The 21,916-nt window shown below is 35.2% G+C and overlaps 1 protein-coding gene across 1 annotated transcript in view; it reads left to right on the top strand.

The window, feature by feature from the left end:
* Positions 1-12,017, top strand: part of LOC129245306 (tyrosine-protein kinase Dnt) — a 113,070-nt gene extending 101,053 nt beyond the window's left edge. The window contains exons 7-10 of the mRNA XM_054883387.1: positions 8,875-9,269; positions 9,352-9,492; positions 9,581-9,877; positions 11,885-12,017. Coding sequence (XP_054739362.1) covers positions 8,875-9,269; positions 9,352-9,492; positions 9,581-9,877; positions 11,885-11,996 — 945 coding nt within the window. The 3' untranslated portion in view covers positions 11,997-12,017. The remainder of the gene's footprint in view (positions 1-8,874; positions 9,270-9,351; positions 9,493-9,580; positions 9,878-11,884) is intronic.
* The last annotated feature ends 9,899 nt before the right edge of the window (positions 12,018-21,916 follow it).

Genomic DNA, 21,916 nt, shown 5'->3' with positions numbered 1-21,916 from the left:
ATCGTCGCCGGCTTGTTACTGTAGACCAATGACTTCACATAACCCCAAAGAAAATAGTCTAGAGGCGTCAAAACACACGAGCGCGGCGGCCATTCGACCGGTCCATTTCTGGAAATAATGCGCTCATCGAACTTACTCTTCAACAAATCAATTGTAGCGTGTGCTGTGTGGCTTGTGGCCCCGTCCTGTTGAAACCACATGTCGTCTAAGTCCATACCATTCAATTGCGGCCAAAAATAATCGTTTATCATGACGCGGTATCGATTTCCATTCCCAGTAACGTGGCGATCGTTCTCGTCAACGAAAAAATATGGGCCAATTACGCCGCCGGCATGTAAACCGTACCAAACAGTGATTTTTTTGGGATGCAACGGTGCCTCATGAATCACGTGTGGATTGCTTTCTGCCCAGTAACGCATATTTTGCTTGTTGACAAAGCCATTGAGCCAAAAGTGAGCTTCATCACTGAAGATGATTTTTTGGAAAATTTATAAATTTTCATAAAAAATTTGCACGATTATTTTCATAAAAAATTTGCACAATTTGCAATCGTTGCTCAAGTGTGTAGCGTTCCATGATGAAATGTATACTAATGAAGTTTACAAATGACAAGCGAAAAATAAAAAATATTGCGTCGTTCGCCCTCCCTATCGGAAAAAAGTTGAAGCGCACCTATTGAAAAACGCTGTACTTATAGTTAATGATTTGGGTTTACGTCGTGTTGCTGCAAAGTTGGTTCCAAAGGACCTGAGTTTCATGAGAAAAAGGGGCCGTGTTGACATCGCAAAAGACATTATTTCCAAGGCTCAATTCCCATCCCATATTCATCAAACGCATCATTACTGGAGACGAGACGTAGGTTAATGAGTACGACAGGCAATCCAGACATCAGGCGAGTGAGTGAAGAACTTCAAATGAACCAAAACCAAAAAAAGAAAAAAAACCACGTCGTTTTCAGTCAAAAAAGAAGCGAGGCTCACAGTGTTTATGGATTAAAACGGTACTGTACAACACGATTTTTCCCAAAAGGTCAGAGAGACAACAGTGGCGTTAACCTAGATTGTTTCGCTTTATGTGATATTTACGTGAAGCAATTCGGCAAAACAGAAAGTATTTATGGAAAAACAACCCGAGGATTTTGTACCATGATAATGCACCGTCGCACAGGGCCATCATTATCCTTGAGTTTTTGACCAAGAACGAAAAAAGTACCATCCAACAGCCATCGAATTCACCTGATATGGCTATGATTTTTTTCTGTTCGACTGAGTCAAAAAAACCACTACGCCGATCACATTTTAACAGCTGAAAGGAAGTAATGCAAAAATAGAAGACGGCTCTGGTGGTTATACCGAAAATAGAGTTCCAAAAATGTTTCGAGAGCTGGGTCAATAGCTGGCATAAGTGCATTGCATTTGATGGGGAGTACGTTGAAGGCGATAATATCACTTTTGAGGAATAAATTTGCATTTTAAATTTTCTGGATATATTCCGCGAACCTTTTGATCGAGTGGTATATATATTTATAATTCAAAAATATATGCTGTTTAACTATTCCTATGCAAGTATAAAAATCTGGACGAGAAATTCGAGTTAAACTTTCTCAATATAAAAAATAAAAAAATAAATAATTGGCGCGTACACTTCTGTTAGGTGTTTGGCCAAGCTCCTCCTCCTATTTGTGGTGTGCGTCTTGATCTTGATCTTGACAAATCGAGGGACCTACAGTTTCAAGCCGACTCCGAACGGCAGATATTTTTATGAGGAGCTTTTTCATGGCAGAAATACACTCGGAGGTTTGCCATTGCCTGCCGAGGGGCGACCGCTATTAGAAAAATGTTTTTATTAATTTTGCTTTCACCGAGATTCGAACCAACGACCTCTCTGTGAATTCCGAATGGTAATCACGCACCAACCCATTCGGCTACGGCGGCCACTCTCTCAATATACACAACTTTATTCCACTTCTGAAGTTTTAATATATAAAATAAAATATCTAAACTATCCACATCTACCCGTGGATTGTTCGCTGGGCTGCGGCACCTATTTTGTTGTTGTGCTTTTATTGTTCTCTAGCTGTTAGTGCCCAAAGCCAATTGACACACAACTTACTTATGCTCGCGTACGTATGTATGTGCTGGCACTTTTCGCCACCACAATCACCTGCAAACTTTTAGTCTGCTTGCCATGCCGACTGTCACTCGCACCATTCAGCGCCTCATCGTTTTGCTTGCTTTTGCTCATTCAGCTTTTATGACTTGACTGATGTCGCTTTTTATGTATTTTATGTATATGCATATGTATGTATGTATGTATATGCATTGTAACAAAATATTATTATCGTTGCAGCAGCAACTTTTTGTCACTCTGTTTTGTACGTTGATTGTTTTTTCTTTGTACTTATTAAGGTAGTGGACTGGTACGTAGAGGAGCAATTGTTTTGATGGCTGGCTATTTTGGGCAGTACCATCATTGTCACTATTTAAGCCCACGCCGACCACAGCCACATTGACGACAATTTGTGGTCGAACGCAAATAAATTTTCCTCATGTTGCGGTTGTTCCCTTTAATAAATGAAATCGTTGTCAAAGCCCGTTGACTTTTTGCGTCGGCCACTTGGAGCTGATTCTGAGGTCGTGGTTGTATGTCGCTATGTTGCTGTTATTATTAACTTGCTCAACAATGCTGTCATGTTGCTGTTTTTGTTTCTTTTTTTTTTAATTGTCACTGGAATCTTTAATTTCCTCGGTTTTCTTATTTTTGTTATTGTTTTTGGTGCGTACATGGGTTTGAACCAAGTCGCTTGAATACAATTAAACCATATCCGCACTGTCCCGTTACTTCACTTCTCTCTTTTGTATGTCTGGCTCATTGTTTTTCTTTTTGTTTTCATTGGCTTTATTGTTTTTTTTTTTTTTTTGTTGGTTACATTCGCATTGTTTTTCGAAAATTGCTATTTGCCACATTTCCAAAGCGGTTATGGCCAACCCCACATATGAACCGCGTATGGCACGCTTCACAAAAAGCCACACAAGGACAGCGGCCCACAGCCCTTGCAGTCATGGCATGCCAATCTGGCAATTGTTGCCGGTGGCTCCGACAGTTGGCGGTTGGGAAATTACGTAATTTTCACTTGATGAAGATTTACGGCGTGTGCGGACCCAACCACTGACTAACAATTTGAGGTGGCGCCATAAGCAATACATAGTCGTCCGAACAGCTGTTAAAATGACTACATCACTACATCACCGCCCACTCTCAAGGCGAAAAAGCAGCAAACAAAAGCGCTGGCGATCGCAACGAGATAAAAGTCGCATTGGTTTTGGCTGCTAGTCGTTTTCCTTTTGTTTGTTGGCCTATTGGCCTTTTATATCCGTTTGCGGCTTTCGTCCGCTAGCTGGGCGCTACAGTGACAACTCTATTTACCTATTCAAAACTTTTTTAATGTCTTGCAATAACAACAACGAGATAAACAAAAACATTGGCCGAGCCACAAAAAAAGGAATTTAATCTAAGAACAGTTGTTCGTATAAAACACTTAAGCTTAGTCGTATTAATTGAAAAAACAAAAACAATGATGATAAATGAAAGTGGACGGGAATGCCACAGGAATTTAGTGATTTCGGTAGGTAATTAAAATAAGGCGAGTAGCTTGCAATACGCGTAACAAGGAGCTCTCCTTATGCGCCTTCCTCCACAACCATCAATTTGTGGGTTGACATTTTTGTCTTGTTGTTAATGTCATTTTTGTATTTTCCATTAAGGGCTTTTGCTATTTAGCATATCAAAACACAGCAACAACTAGCTTAAATTGTCTCAGCTGAGCAAAAATAAATAAATCGCTGCGATATTGGGTTAGCGGGGAAATTTAAGGCAAAACGTGAAAAAAGAGGAATTCAAGGAGATATGCAATGAGGAGAGGCAGGTTACTGTCACTCAAGTAAAAAGTAAGGCACCGATATTTTTAGTAAGGCAAACGGTATTGGTTTTTAGGTATGGACCACCTTTTTGGTGTCAAGGTATGGACCACCTTCGATAGCAGCAAAATTAAAATTCGTCTTTTATTGAATATAAACAGACACAGAGAGACTTAGAGCTGTGAATGACAGACAACAGCATTATTATGCAATAGCTTTTGGTACAAGGGGGAGCAAAATTAATCACGCTATTGGAAAATTTATAATTTTTGCAAATGGCGTCGTACGTCAAACATATTTAACGCTTATGAACTAGCTGCAGTACACAAACATACAAGCAATGGCCAAAATAAGATTTCCATCACTCATGTATATTTCTCTTATTATCTTATATTTCACTCAATCAATATTTTTATTTGGTAAAAAAAGTTATCCAAATCAATATAGATGAATTTTGCTTCACCTTGTGACAACTTTGCAAAAACAATAACGAAAAATGTTTAAATGAAAGCTAATTTCATTATGAGAGTGGGAAGCTTAAAAGTGCCTAATTCACACAGAAAATATGACGAAATGCATCAACGCAAAAAGCCGGAATATACGTACATACATCTGTGTTCACAATAATGGCAGCGCGACATATTTCGAGGTTGTGACTATTTATTTGATTTTTTTTTTAATATTTTATTATTTTTTCATAAAAAATATAGTTCATACTACAACTAAAATTATAACGGGTTTTCCAAAAGAGGCGCCTAGATGTTGTTTTAAAATAAAACAAGTACAAAATTAGATTCTTCGGGTTTTTTATTCAAAATACGACTCTTAACAATTATATATGAAAAATTAGATCATTTAAATGCTCACCATGAAAATCCGCCAAACAGTCAATTCATGAATGCCTAGTGTAGGAATGTCGAGATGTCAAAGTTGAAGGTTGTTCAGCAACATTTCGCGCTGCAGCAGCAATATTCTCAACGGAACGTCCAGTTTTTGGTCTATCAGTGCTTTTCTATCCTCAACAGAACCGCTTTCTTGAATTTTTTTCACCCAAATTTGAATTGCCCATTCATTCAAACGATTATCTACACTAGAAAAATTACGAATTTTGAATTTATGTTGTTCTTAAAGATGGAAAATTTTGATAATAAGTTTCAATCATTCTATAGTGTAAAATTGTATGTACATCTGCCTACTTGACAAATGTCAAATAACTATAACATGATCTAGGAATTAATCACTACTGACATCTAAGCGTCACTTTCGAAAGATCATTTATAACTGAAAAGGTCAACTTTGTAAATACTTGTTTTTTATGTAATTTTAATATTTATTAAATTTATTTATTACTATTAGTAATACTAATATGTTTTTATTCACACAAGTACGATTTTTTTTTGTATGAAGAAAACGCGCAGGCAACCAGCAAGAAAAAGAATTCAAACATCAACACGATTCATGACCCGTTCAGTTTGAAATTTTTCACCTTTTTTAAATTTTGAGACTCTTTTGAAATGTTGAATAGTAAAACTTTGAGTAATATATTTTTATTTTTTGAAGTATGAGCTACATTTAAATAAAAGAAAACAAAACCAAATACACAAATAATAAATAAACAGACCAAACTTTGCAATATGGGGCGCTGCTACTGCTGTAAATACAAGTTCAAACTGTTTCGAATAGCTTTCATAAAAGTTTAGCTTATCTGGAGCTTTTTTTTTTGCAATAATTTTGAAAATGCCTAAAAAACAAATTTTTTGTCTTTGCATCGAAAACACTTCTTTGAAAAAATAAGTTAAACAAATTCTGGTAATCGGCGACCTCAAATTAGTCTAAAACCCATATTTGAGGAAGTATTTTTTAGTGTAATTAATGAAACAATAAGTTTTTGGACAAGTCTTAAATTTTAATTTCACTCAAATTTTTATATTTGCTTGCTCCACTATAAATTTAGATCAAGGTTTTGTAAAATAATTTCAGATTACACCTACGTTGCTGGGGTACCGAAACAAGTTGGAAACGCTATTTCCATTAATTTTGCGACCACAAATGCTGAGGCGTGAGCTGGTGCATTTTCGTAGTGGAAAGGCACTCGACTCCCTCGATTTAAATGAAAGCCAAACTCAAAAAATAGTCCGAACGGGTTGAAACATGATGTGTGTTCTTCCAAGAGTTGCTACTAAACATACCTCAATACGCACCAGTAGTGCCATCTCTCTGACTTTACACGGACTTTTCAAACAAACCTCGTATTATAACAGAATTATCCCCTTTTGGGGAACAACATCATGACGCATAAATTGGAGGAGGGAGTGCACGCTAATTATATGTATATAAGAATATAGTATGGAGGCATGAACCGCGTTTTACAATTTTCGAATCAAATACAATAGGATATAGTTTGTTAGAAATAAGAAAAAGATTTAAAGATGAATGTCTAATGACTTCATTAAATGCTGAAATCTTTCATTTATTTCAAATGCTTCAATGGCAGTTGATTAAATTCGTCTTATCTTTCCTCGTTGTTTTTGAAATTTCTTCTTACCAATTATTACATATTTCGGGCACTGTTGTAAATTCTTCTACAAATTAGTTTTTTCGTAGGCTTGATATAAAAGAAGTTAACTGAACAAATCTTAAGCCAAAAAATTTAATTACTTAGAGATTTATTCAATGTTGAAAATTTTGGTACAGAGTTCTTTAAAGTGGAAAATATGCGGTTTCTTTGATATTTAAAAAAAAAAAATTGCTTGGATAAAATATATTTTCAGGAAAATTTTGTTTACAAAAAAAATTTAAATTTTGTTTGAAATTAAAAAAAAAAACATTTTTTTTATTTTCAAAAAATACTTCTCAGAATTGTTTTATATTTTCTGAAACTGGAAAAAAATTATATCTTTGTTTAAAATTAAAAAAAAATTTTTGTCATTTTCTGAAATGAATATTATAATTTTTTTTTAAATATTTGTGAGCAAATTTTTCTTGCTCTTTCTGAAAAAAAAATTCTCTCAGGTTTTTGTCATATTTTTCAAAAAAATATTATAGTTTTCTTTGAAATATTTAGGAACAATTTTTTTTAGCATTTTTGAAAAACCCTTTTATCAGTTATTTTTCATATTTTTTTGGAAAAAAATTTAAAATTTTTTGGAAAGTACTTTCTTTGTTACACATTTTTGCCTCCTTTTTCATAACATCTAGTTAATAAACTCTGCAACCTTCATAATGGTATTGCCATATCTTCCGAGTTACATTCAAATACGAATAGCAAATCAGAGCGAAATACCGTTCCATCGAATCAGTAGTATTCAGCTGTATGTACCTATGTACACATGTATTTACTAAGACGCTAGAGCAGCCCATTTCACTGATGCACTTAATTGCAAAAACAAATTTTTTCAAAAAAATTTAAAAAAAGAATTTTTATATAATTTTTTCCAAAAAAATTTCTTTAAAAAGCATATTTTTCCCAATCAAAATGTTTAAAAACATTTATAAAAATGTTAAGAATTTTCAATTTAAGTTCATTCAGTTTAAAAACTCTACCAAAATTCTCAATATTGAATAAATCTCAAACATATTAACTTTTTTACAGTTTACGTCTGCATATAAGATAACAAAAAACCCACAAATAATATAACAAAAAATGGACGACAATGTACAAAATGTAATGAAAAAAAAACTTTTTAAGATTTTGCCTCAGAACTAAAACTTTATTTTGCAAAAGTGATAATTAAAAGAAACATCACACGACTTATTCGTGTAGACCAGAAAAAGTTGTATCACACAATCCTAGCAAGTAAATTGTGTAACCCCCTTCCCAAAATTCTATATTAAAATTGCTGTGCTGGTCAGAAGAAAGCTAAACATAGTGCCCGCGTTTAATGACTCTCCTGGGACATAAACACAAGGCAACAGGAGTTCTCGCGTGATGTTGTGAAAAGGTAAAAAGGAGAAAGATTCAAAATGGCACTAAGAGCCTCAGTTGGTGTGGCTTTTGAGCTCCCCGAAATCAGATCACAACAGCTCCATACATATTAACAATCTCAAGCAGCCCTTATTTGTAGACCTGAATAATCTAGCCACTGCCTTCCTTGACGAGTTTATTAAATTTACCGAAAAATCGCTATATTTCATAAGTATGAGTAGTCGAAATATCTATCGACTTTTTTGCCTTTATTTCCATTTGCTCTAAGGAAGTTTTATTTCAGATTATTTCACTTCCTTTCGAACTTTTTCCTTCGCCTTTTAAGTGTAGAAAAATTTCCCCGATTTGAATAAATTTATTTGGTATTTAATTTCAATTAAAATCACGCAATGGGTCAATATACCGAGTATTTAGTTGTTCCTATATGCACATTAATTATATTCTCTGCTATTCTGAATACTCACATATTAATGAATACGCAAATGTATGTATATATACTAGAATATGTGCACGTATGTATGTAAGAACACACGAATATTCATTGAAACTGATTGTTTAGATAGGCGTAACCGCACTGCGTTTGATGTGTTTTTACCACAGTGTCCGCCACACTTTTGTACTGTTGGCAATGATATTGGACATTTATTTGGCCGGCGGTTTAGTTAGGCAAACGCTAACATACGCATAAATGCCAAACGCCCCATCCAGAATGGAGTGCAAGTTCATTAACTTGGATATTAAACGCACAAAGCCACATCTCAACTTTGCCAATCAACTGATAAACACATACAGCTCATATACATACTTACATAAATAATTCTATACATTTGCGTGTGTACGACACCCACTCTCATCTACAGCTGCAACAAATTGATTATCTACTAAATATCGTCAATCCGCATTAAATCCACCCGTCACAATGAGTAATGGCTGAGCCATCGGACACACTGCCCGATACCACAGGAGCTTAACAAACACTTTTCTTTGCTAAGTTTTCTTATTTTATTTCACGGTACACTCCTCTCTTTGCAGGTCTACAGCATGTCCACACCGAAGAGCAGTCGCGGTGGCGGCAATGGCAGCATTTTCGGTGGCGCTAGCTCCTCGGCTGGTAGCGGCAGTGATCCAAAAGAGAAACTTCGACGAATTCCTAACGTACAGCCGGGTACACTTATGTGTCAGCATCTCATCAAGGAGGGTACTTATGGGCGCATCTACGCTGGCAATTTAGGTGACTCCTGCGATGTAATTATCAAAACGGTCGTCGATGGTGCTTCACTGACACAGGTTGCTTGTTTGCTGCAAGAGGCTTCAACGCTGATCGGTGTAAGTCATCAGAATATACTGACACCTTTATTGGCGAACACCGAACTGCCAGGGCCGCCCGAGATTGCATATCCCTATCCGTCCAAGGGCAATCTGAAAATGTGAGTAGAGACGCAAACGACTTAGCGATATGTAGAAATTGAAACTGACTTTGTTTTCCCTTTGTTTCTTTATTTCCGACAGTTTCTTACAGAAGTCGCGTGAATTGAATTCGCCACTCAGCACCCGCCAGCTAGTCGAGTTCGGTTTGCATGTAACCAAAGGGCTGGCGCACTTGCACTCGTTGGGCATTATTCACCGCGATATTGCAACGCGTAACTGCTAGTGAGTATTTGCCTTGAATTAGGACTTCTCACTGAAAACTACGTAGAAATTTGTTTAATTTATTTATCTCTTCCCTTCATCTTTCCAGTCTCGATATTGATTCCTATGTGAAAATTTGTGATAGCGCTTTGTCGCGCGATCTTTTTCCCGACGATTATCACTGCCTGGGTGACAATGAGAATCGTCCGCTCAAATGGATGGCCTTGGAGTCCTTACAGAAAAAGTACTTTAACACTTACAGTGACATTTGGACTTTGGGTGTACTTTTCTGGGAGTTGGCTACCTTGGCGCTTACTCCTTTTGAAGAGGTAGACATTTTTGAGTTGAGCGCATACCTCTCGGATGGTTTTCGGCTGGGCCAACCTATCAACTGCCCTGATGAATTGTAAGTAAATATTATATAATATTAAGTCATCCAAGTTAGAGTGCAAAAAATTATTTTTTTTAGGAACTGCTAATAGCCAATCTATCTTCGGAAAAGTCATAGTTCGTGAAGAGAACAGAGAAATCAGTCAGTGAATAAATAATTTTCTTGAGAAACAAGGCTTGAAAAATTTATTAGCTCTTGTTAGCATAAATAGTAGAGTCTCTAGGCAATGAGGTCAGACTGTGAACAATTTCCTTATTTGAAGGATATTTTTCAACAATAATTGTGAAAAGGGAGAGAGGGAAACTTTTACATTTAAAGAGATTTTCTTGTAGCATATTTTTCCAGGCGCAATGTATCAGAATTCAATTAAGAATAATCGCTCATTGTCCTCACTCATACTGGACAATCCAATCAGTATGTCCATTCGCAGTATACTTTGGTGACTATTATTTGTGTGCACATCAATAAAAAACACATTCGATATATTTCTTAAAGTCCGATTTTTTCCGAACATCTTTACCACAAAAGTACACTGTGAGCAGAGTATATCATCGGCCACATTTCTTCAGTCGTTATATTCCTAAAAATGGGTTATTATGGCCCGGTAGACTTTGTTTTTAGCTGTTCATTCCACATACCTTACTGCCCTATTTATTGAAAGAAGTTTTTGTGGTAAGATTACCTTCAGAAAAGGGAAGGTAAAGTAAGATATCCCACTAGCCTCCGAGGCAGTATTTTTGTGGGGTTATTTGAAATTGTTTGTCTGTTGCAATACTGTTGTCACAGCAATACTGGCAAAGTAGTTGCTTAGAGGATAGAATTCAAAAAGGTAGAGGCACCGGCCGTAGAGACATCATTGGGTTCGCTTCTTGAAAGACACTTAGCTCATTGTCGTAATCTGCCCGGTTTTCTACTGTCCTCTAGTGGAAAGGGAGAAACCTTATAGAAACTGCTCGGAAAAGCAGTTGCAAATTTTATGTATTCTTCTTCTTCTTGATTAGCGCCATTTCTGGCGATTTTGGAAGAGTTTAACAAAGCGCACCAGTTGTTTATTTCTCGTACTAACCGGCGCCATTTGGAGTTTTGGGTCTAACATAAATCAAATAAGTACCCAGATGCTATTTTTTAATATAAATGATCGGATGTTTATTTCATTATAAAGAGGAGCATACCTATGTTGTTAATAGTGGAAAATAACAGCAAATGACCCCTCCCTTTCATGAAATTTTCTATAACCGAATCGCAAAGTGGCTGCGCCATGTCCTCGATAGCCTCGCGAATTCCATCTTTGAGGTCTTGAATCAACCCTGGGCTATTGGCGTAGACCTTCTCTTTCACGTGGCTCCAAAGAAAAAAGTCACAAGGTGTTAAATTACAAGATCTCGGTGGCCAATTGTGATCACCTCTTCGAGAGATAACACTTTCCAGACACTTTTACGGATCAATGGTTTCGTTGCTTGTGTGGCACGTAGCGCCGTCTTGTTGAAAATAAACGTGGTCCAGATCAATACCATCCAATTCCGACCATAAAAAATCGTTAATCACCTGTTATTGGAAAATCCTTTATATCGTTTTGATGTTTAGCTGAGCTCCTCCTACTAATTGTGGCGTGCGTATTGTTGTTCCACAAATGGACGGGTCTACAGTTTTTAGTCGACTCCGAATGGCAGATTATATTTTTCTATTTATGAGCAGCTTTTTCATGGCAGAAATACACTCGGAGGTTTGCCATTGCCTGCCGAGGGGCGATCGCTATTAGAAAAAACGTTTTTTTTCATTTTGGTGTTTCACGGAGATTCGAAACTACGGCTCCGAACTCCGAATGGTAGTCACGCACCTACCCATTCGATTACAGCGGCCGCCGATGCGTCTTACATAGTAACTGAAAAATCAGTAGAGTTATATTTTATTTGTAAATATATCCAAACTTTTTCGACAACCTCGTTTTTATTTTTAATTTTTGCTTTATAAAATTTTTAACTCATAAATATATTCCGTCCTTTTTTAATTTCTACCTCACAGTTTCACGGTGATGTCCTGTTGCTGGCTGGAGGATCCCAAACAACGGCCCTCATTCCCCCAACTACTCGCATACTTACAAGATTTTCATGAAGATCTTGGCAAGTATATATAAATACTACTGGCATCAAGAGGCGAGCAGCACAGAAGCAATGGTTCGAATTCGGAAGGACAATGCACTCGGAAAATTTCAAATATGTATGTAAATAGCTTAACAGTCAGTCAATAAAAAATAGAAAAATCTATCAAATCGATTGGGTATTTTAAACTGAAATTAGCTAGTTATTAAAAGCAAAAATAGTTATGAATGTGAATGTAAATAAACGAATCACGCAAATGCAATTGCAATTGTAACTTAAAAAATTAAATAATGCGATGAAAAAATTATTAAAGTATATTTAATGAAATTAATTAAATTGGGCAGGGTCAATTTTCTCCTTTTATTGAATGCGTTTCATGTGCGCCACAAATTATGTGTGTGTGTGTGTGTGTGTGTGTGAGGCAACGCATACAAACGCACTCGTACATTTATTGTTATTGTATTGAATATAGTATGTATGTATTATTATGATATTTAAATATGTAATATGTGTGGGTATTTTTTAAATTTAAGCGAATATATTGAACATATTTTTTACACACACATTTATGTAAGTATTAGAGCAAATTATGAAAATTTAAGTGGCGGAACGAAAAAAAATCACAAAAAGTAAATAAAAAAAGTTCAGTTCTGGAAATGAGCTGATTGAATAGCGAAATGCGAAACTGGTGGTGAACAACAACAATAGCACCATCACTTAAAGAATGATGTGCGATAATTGTGCGCAAATGTTTCAATATTTACACACGAGTGTACATATACATATATATTTGTATTATATTATATTTACAAACTAGGTATTTACTGTATGTATGTATATTTAAGAGTCAAACTGCATACACAAGCAAAATTCTATGTATATACATATATATATATTTACATTTTTGTGTATGTATGTATATGTTGGGAAATTAATAAATGAAGGAAACACAATAGACGCAATTGTGCTGAAGTTTAAGTAAATTTAATAAATGTTATTGACAACAAAAGACCGAAAAAGTGTGAGACGCGAAGACAAAGGAGCACTTCGTTGTTACGTAACAATATTTAGTATTAATTGAATGTAAAATCACAGTACATTTCCTGCCATAGACTATTTCCAATATCAAAATAACAGTGCAATAAACCGGGAAAAGGCAAAATCCAAAGTAACTGTAAATCTATATTGATTAATATTATACGCGCACACTAATTTGTTTTTTATTATGAGTATTTTATTTGTACTTTTGTACGCACTGTTACTTTTAGTCATTAATTTAGTTGTTTTTACACATCCAAAAAATCATACAAATGCATGCAGACTTGCGAGGTGAAGTCAAGAAGTTCGCAGTATGGAGGAATTTTTTATTCAATACAGCTATTAAATTTATTTGTTTTATGAACCTGTGAGATATGGGGAGATAAAGAAGTCAAAGAGAAAGGAAGCAAGCAAGAAAGACTACATTCAGTTCAAACCGAACTTTAGGTATATGCTTGCGCACAATTTAGCAATTTTTGAAGTACAACAAACTCATAGACAAAGAGACTTATGACTTGTAACATCAGACGGATGTACCGAAATTTAGTGCTACGACGAGTGGACAACTTTTCTGAATAATACTTTTTCTCAATAACATTAGCTGTGAACATGAAAATAACAGTACCCTTAAAAATTTATTTTGAAGCCATTTATTTTTTCCCCCTTTAAATCATACCAAAGAAAATTTCAATACCAAATATCTATGAAGTGTTAAGGGATTTCAGATATGTAAAGTTAATACGAATAAATTTAGCAACTACGTCAATAATGAATCTTTACGTTTTTAAGCGCAACATTACAACATTGAAATAGCAGTGCTTTCAGTTTTTGACAATAGGCCGGGTCGATTTGTGGGGAGGCAAAAAAATCGCCCATTGCTCTGTGAAAATCATATTCTAGGGATCAAAATAAGAAACTTTGCCGAATGAACCATACCTCTAAAACGAATTCTGATGTCCCCCAATTTGGGTCGAACTTTTTAGTTTCTTTTCTATAACTCACTTACAATAAATTAATTTTTTCATTTACATATGTTCTGACTAAATAAATTTCTTAAGAAAAAAATAGATATTATTATAAATAAATAAAAATGAAGAAAAAACATAGCTATTTAGCTGATTTTTTCATGTAAAGGCCAAAAATGGTGATATTTTTAAATTGGGGGACATCAGAATTCGTTTTAGAGGTATGGTTCCTTCGGCAAAGTTTCTTATTTTGATCCCTAGAATACGATTTTCACAGAGCAATGAGCGATTTTTAAATCGACCCGCCCTATTATACAAGGAGTATTAATAAAATTTTGTACAGATTTAGATCAAAGAAAGTTTTTTTTTTAATTTTGGCGAGTCTCGTGCATATCCCTCCGTTGAACACCTTGTTTAAAACCTTTGATTGCGCACTAGGGTCTGGCCTTGTTTTCGCCCTGTTCAAGGATCCTTAGGATCCTTTAAAGGTTATATCCATAAATCGATTGAAAATTAAATTTTAAGAAGCTGAAGTCGTCGGGTTCCAACGGAGGGACGAATTACTCACTATAGTAGGTCGAGCCAATCACTGCAGCACAGAAAACCGAAAGCAGATTCCGAAATTAAGATCAGTTGGAAAATCTTAGAGAGAAATACAAAATATTCTTTCATTTTCAGTAAAAATGATTTCAAATGCAATCAAATTTCTAGAAAAGCCAGAAAAGGAGGGAGGAAAACGAAAAATTCCCTGCAAGACAGAATTGCAAAGTGCCACGAAGAGAATCTCATGAAATCAGCCATACAGCTTAATCTGGGTCCTGGCACATCGGAACATTGAATGTGGCGAAAGAGCAGATGATCCGGCCATGAATAACGATCTTGCAGAATCGGTGTTCACACCACTAGGTGCAATCTAGTATGAAATTTCCTTAAAATACCTCCGCATCTCGAATTGTAGATAGAGAGACCAGACGACGTGCAAAATTAGCAGAACGGGCAAACTAGCAGAATGTGCAAATCGCTGTTCGAGAGTCTCGAACTGTCTGGCTTAGATGTCAACAACCTAATAAGGTTCTTCAACCGCACAGAATGGATATAGCCATGCTGTAAATAACCGTTAAACAAGTTGGAAGCGAATATGTGGCAACAAAATGGCGCCGAAACGCTAGTTGGATTCTGGATGAATCACCGCTTTAACCAACAAACCATACCGCTTCAACCAACTAGCCATACAAATTCAATGCTCGCAGCCCACGAAAAAAGCCACTCCCGACACCAAAACACAAGGGAAAACGTTTGGAATTTGCAAGAAAACATGCTAGCTGGATAACTGACATGTGGCGCAACATTTTATGGACTGACAAGTCTAAAATAGGGTTCACGACAATTTGTTAGAAGTCCACCTGGCACCAAAAATCAGCCTCAATACACTCTAAAAACCATTAAATAACCGGGCTCAAAAAGAATGGTATGGGAATGTTTCTCATATTATGACCTAGGCCCTGTACAGGAAATTGATGGCATAATGGAAACCAATATTTATGTGGAAATAATGCAGGATATTATCTTGCCATATTGTAGAGAGAAAATGCCAATAAAATGGGTCTACCAGCAGGATAATAATCCTAAGCACACGAGTCGGAAGGCTAGGAATCAGTTTCGGGCAAATAAATTATGGTAATGGAATGGCCAGCTCAGTCCCTCGACCACAATCCCATAGAAAATCTCCAGGGAAACTTAAAAAGAACTGTACACAATGTCAAGCAGAGTAACAATCAACCACTTTGGGAAATTGTGGAAGATTCCGAAGTAGCTGCCGTTATAAAAAAACCGCAATGCAATCAATGCAGTTATTCTTTAATTTTTCTATAAACTCGGTAAGAATGCGTTACTTATATGGCCACTGCTATTTTAATGTTAACCTTGAATTTCTATTCTTTGTTATAAATGTTTTTACTTATTCGTTATAGAATTGATTTTAATATGTTTTCAGTCAAAGAATAGAATAATATTTCAAAATAATAATAAAAACTTTCTAATCACATCATAGATTACGATTTTTTTTTTTAAATCTAATATATTTTTGGTACTGCTATTTTCGTATATGCAACTGTATGAGGTGGGTAGCAATCCGTGTACTAAGTTTGAGTGAGTTACATTAACCCATTTTCGAGATGCGCGCGTTTATCCAAAAATGGATGTGGCACCGCCCATTTCTTCAAACTTTTCTTCCGATTGATCTTGAGCTCGCCATTTGTACCAAATTTTAGTAATTAGGTTTGCTTATAACAAAAAAAAATATATATTTTCTTTGGGAAATTGAAAATTACCATTATATGGGAGATAGGCATGGTTATTGACCGACTTAGACTATTTTCAATACCAAGCTTCCTTAAAGAAAGCATTATAGGTACACCAAGTTTCATTGAAATATATTAATTTTTGCTTAAGCTATTGTGCGTATGGAAAGAGGGACGAACTGGCGTGGCTTAATCGAGTCGTGCCATCATCAATTCGGTGTATATCTGTCTACATCCATCTGGACTCCTTTATACTATTGCATACAACCGCTGTCTGAACAAAATTATAGTAGCCTGGGGCAAAAGTGCACGGCTATAAGAACAGCAACTATCTAGGATATTATACCCCTCATTAGGAAAGAAAAACACTGGAACACATATTGAAATATTTTTTATGTATTTATGGTGCTCCTGACCAGTGTCGAAAAACATCGAAAAACTTGGTAATAAATTTCTTCATATGAAGAAAACACAAATAGAGAATCAAACTACGGCAATTCTAAGTATTCTCCAAAACAAGCTTATCGCAAATTAGTGCCGAGATAACTCAGAGATCACTTCAGATACCAAACAGTGCGCCAGCAGTAGCAACTGAATTTATGAAGTGGGTTCTTAGAGGAGACGAAGAATAGATTTATCAATATGAAATTGAGCCGAAGCAGTAATCTGCTAAGATACCTCACCGCCTAAGATGTTCAAGTCAAGAGTTTAACGACGGGCTGGAAATATAACGCCCTCTCTGTTTCGGCAAAAAGGTGGACAAATTTCACTGAAGGATACTACTTCCGGACTTTCAAAGAAACTAAATGAAGCCATTAGAAAAGAAAATGGACCCCACCTTACGACTTCTCGCAAGAGTCTTATGTCGATGACTATCTTATACAAATAGTGCATCGAAATGCTCAAACACCACCACTATAGTCTACAGTCTATAAAAAAAAAGCCTGGACAAAATAGTTTTGTGTGTTTGATGATTTAAAGAAATGTTATGAAAGATCTGAGAAGTGTATTGGGTTTTGAGGAAAACATATCAAAAAACATAATTTCGTACACATCCATTCGTTTTTATTCTATGCACTTTTTCACCTCAGTTCGTATACTCGAATATTTTCATACCCTGCTTGCCAAGGAGCATCTTTTCACACAAAGCGCCACAATTGTGGCGTACCATCAACGATTTCCGTTTAATTCTACTAATGGGATGAACTTCAAAATGTTCTATAAGTATTTCATTCACAGGAGCTGTGAGCAGCTTTGTGCTCTTAAGACAGAAGAACAACCAAAAATAAAAAATTCTTGATAAAATCAATTGTCGAAAGTCATTGAGCTGCATTAACCTGGTACTAATTTATTCGCGGAAGACTAGTAAATTTAGAAAATATTTGTTTTTGGAACATTCCGACACTACAGGTACACCGATCCCCAACCATAGAGGGACTTCTAGCCTTTCATAACGCACTTTAAAAAAACTATTTTCAAGTTCTCAAGTGCAACCGCAAATATTAACTTCACAAATGTTTATATACATATACCTATTCTTTCTGAGCTCCTCTTTGAAATTTATTTGAAATAATAGCAATTTTTTTCATACGAACTCTTTCAAATAGTACCTGGATCCAAATCCTAATTTTAATTAGCTCGCAATTCCAAATTGAATGCAGGAAGCAGAAGCAAAAATGAGAGGAAATCGGATTAGACAGAAACCGAATTATGCATAGCAGAACTGCGAGTAATACATTCAAATGTATCTGCATTGAGAGGCTGAAAAACTTCAAATTTTCTTCAATTTCTATCTGTGTTGGTGAGATTTTGTGTGTGGGTGTTTAATCTGTACAAATACACGACATAGCAAATCTCCTCAAATATGCGTTACTCCTTCCTGTTTGTACTTGTACGTGCGCTCAAAATTACCAAATACGGAAAAACATTCTTTCTTTTTTTTCTTGCTTGGAATTTTCGTTTAAATAACGCATGAAATTCGATCAAACCTTGAAAACCATGTTCAAATTATAATCATTCTTCAAGCAGCACACAGAAAGATCCAAAAGTGTTGATTTGATTAAAATTTCCTTCAAACAAGATAAGAGGAACTAAAAACAATTGAAGCAGGCAAGCATTTCTACGTACATACGAGTATATGAAGTTGCCGTGGGATCGTTTTCAGAAAGTGAAATTTCGCTTTTAATTAGATTTTCTTATATTTTCTTTGTTATTATCTTGAATTGAAAATCACTCAAATAACGCACAGAGTTTGAAAAATATATTTAAATACTTATGTGAATTCACATTTTTTCAATACTGGGATTTCCTTTATTCAAATAAATATATCGTCGATTAATGAGCGACTGATTCCATGTCAAGTGATCCTAGTTGGTTGGACATGGTCGTAAATTTTTTAGAAAATTGGTTTATTTGTATGCTTATTTAAGGGGGTGGTAGGGTTTAGCGCTAAAATGAAAAAACAATTTTTTTTTTAATTTTTTACAGAAATATGGCTTAAGATACTTTAATAAAATCAGTTGCATGTTATTGTACATCTTTTCAATAAGGTTTTAAAAAATATTAATAATAAAATATTGACAAATAAGCCCATGACAGAGTTTTTTTGGAGATATGTTTTTCGAGAGGTGCTCTGCGGTGCCAATCGGCATTCGTCGTAGAATCATCTGAAACCAAAGAAGTCGAATTTTTCAGTTAAAGTATGACGTAATGCTCCCCCCCCCACATGAATAAAATTTTTTTTTTCATTTTTGTAGTTTTGGTGGCAAAAAAACGTAAAACGTGCATTTTTGGCGAAAAATTTCGCCATATTTGTAAGTGAAAAACAACATTAAAAAAAATAAATAAAAAAAAAACAGTGTGGGGGGGAGGTATTTTTGATTTAGAAAACGTGTGCCAAATTTGAAAAGAATCGGTTGAATAGTTTCGGAGTTGTGATTGGCACCGACTTTTAAGAAGTCGTTTCGGGAAAAACGCGTTTGAAAAAATGACTCTGAAAAATTATCTATGCTCCGCATTCGAGGTAGAGTGCCTACAAAGGCTATAACTTTGAGAGTTCTGCTCCGATCCACTTAAAATTTTGACACAACATTCTTGAAATGATTTACTATAAGATGAGTGAAGAAAAAAAATTTCGATTTTGTGACCCTACCCCCCCTAATGTGGAAAATTTTCATGGTGGGAAGATATTTAGATATGTGGCCAAGGTCAGATGGTTAACCGGCTTTTAGCGAAACCGAAAGATTTAGCTGATTGGCTGACGTAACCGGGGCATGACGACTGTTTGTGTACAAAAAAACTGAGATTGTGTTGGTGATACACGAAAAAATCAATGCGACCACTGTTCATGTTACTTTGTTGCCGTCTGAACAACCACTAATTGGGCGAGTGTGTGAAAACGTATGAAATGAGCAGTGCTCCCGGTGACGTAATCTATCATTTTTGGAAAATTTTGATTTATAGCTATTTAAAGTGAAGAATTTTCGGTTCCTTTTAACATTAAAAAAAAAAAGTTCTAGGGATAAAATATACTCTTAACAAATATTTTTTTTGGAAAAGTGAAAAATTTTCGAATCTTTTTAGCATTGCAAAAAATTCTAGGGATAAAATTCTATTTAAAAATTTTTTTTTGGAAAAAATTTAATTTTCTTGTTAAACATTTTTGTCATCCTAAAAAACTAAAATAACAAAATTCTATATTAAAAAGAAGCGAAGATTTTTTATATAAAAAAACTCGAAAAACTTGAATAAATTCCAAACTTACACTTTTTTCAAAATTTGTTCGTTTTTTTAATTTTTAAATTTTATAAATTCCAAGCATGCAAATAAGCGATTTTTTTTTTAATATAAGACAATGTAGGATAATATTTTGATCACTTGGTATGAAATCGCTCTGATAAAATAGTCATTCAGTCTTACAAAGTTAGACACACACAGCAGAACTTGTTCAAGCTTTTTCCATATCTACTAATAATCAATTGAAGAAGAAAAGAACGATGTGTGGCTATGGTGAAAGTAAATATGCTAATTTTTCAAATCTTCCTAGTAAATATCTCTGTGGACACTGGGGTTTTTTTCGCTCGCAAAACGTTTCGAAGTATTAAAAACTTATGCTCTTTTCGGATCGAAGTCGTAATTGCCGACTTTTTGTTGGCTGACAATATGAACTTAGACGACCTTTCGTTCCAACAAAATTGCGCCCCATGTCACACAGCTCATCAAACAGTCAATCTTTTGGGCGCCGTGTTCGGAAATATGACCTCGTAAGCTTTTTAAGCGATGCGAATTAGCGGCTTCGAAGCTGTGATTAAGTACCTTCAAATATCTTCTGTGAGTTTTTTTTAGATCCAGAAAAGATATAACGCTCAAGGCGAATATTTGACGAGCCTTTCGTGAGATAATAGTAAAAAATGTTTAAATTTGTCAATATTGAAAACGGAGTGGGCGCAACGTGTGACTTAAAGGTCAGCATTGGTAAAAATTTTAAAAACTAGTTGCGCAACTAAGTTTTCGGGTTTGACAAGTGGGTGGTGCTAGTGACCTTTTTAGTATTTATTATGTGTGTATATTATATATCAGAAGCTGGTTTCTTTCATAGAATGGATATTTACACATCCCTCTTTGTGCCAAATAAACGGCATTTGATGAACGTTCTGCTTCACTATTATATTTTGCAAAAAAATTCAACTGTAGCACGTAGTTTCTTTGAGTTCGAAACCCCTACCTCGCACATGCGCCAAGGAAACAGCATGCATAGATTGATTTAAACGGTTCAAAAACGGTGGCTTCGACAATGAGAATTATTTGAGGACTCGCTGCAAACATTACTGGACAAAGGTGTTAGGCAAACCCCGGAACAGCAAGAAAGAGGCGTTGGACATAACTAGTCAAGCTGTTTCTAAACATTTTAATCTTTCTCGCAAAACTAGTTTTTTTGTAGCAATAATAAAAAAAACCGGAGAGTCAAGAGCACATCTATTAAATTATAGAAATAATAATGGGCAGATTTACTTTTCTAGGAACTATTTTTTTGCTAATCGTAATCATTGAACAACATTGAGCGCTTTTTTATTAAATATTTGCTCAACGTAATTTCTTTTTCCAAAAATAAATTTTTTTTTAATCCTGAAAATATTTACACTTTTTTCCAGCTGGGTATCAATTCCAAAACCTATACATTTTCAAATATTAAGCTTACCCCAACACCATATCACGTCTACAACGACAGAATGAAACGATAATCACCATCTACTCTCATTTTACTGCATTTCCATTTCACTGTGACTCTGAGGACACCAAAGGGCAGATACAAATACGAACAGAAAACTTTTACATACACAAACTGAAGTACTCGTAGGATTTAGCCAACACTCGTTGATTAGAATAGATTTTAAATAAATTGATTGCAATAACCAGACAGAAGATACAATAGAAAATATGCATATAAACAACAAAAATTAAAGATATAAAGAAAGTAAACAAAAATTACGCACCTAAATCGAGCAAGTAATCCCTCCCCCATCTCTCAACAAAAAGGCAAACCAAATACAAGCGTTGCAAACTTAATTGAAAAATCATAGCAAATAAAACTAAGATATGTAAATGAAATTTTACGTTAAAAATAAAAAAAATGTGAAAACGAAAATGATTTGT

Source organism: Anastrepha obliqua, chromosome 4 (assembly GCF_027943255.1).
Source record: "Anastrepha obliqua isolate idAnaObli1 chromosome 4, idAnaObli1_1.0, whole genome shotgun sequence".
NCBI lineage: Eukaryota > Metazoa > Arthropoda > Insecta > Diptera > Tephritidae > Anastrepha > Anastrepha obliqua.
This window is presented reverse-complemented; position numbering and strand designations above follow the sequence as displayed.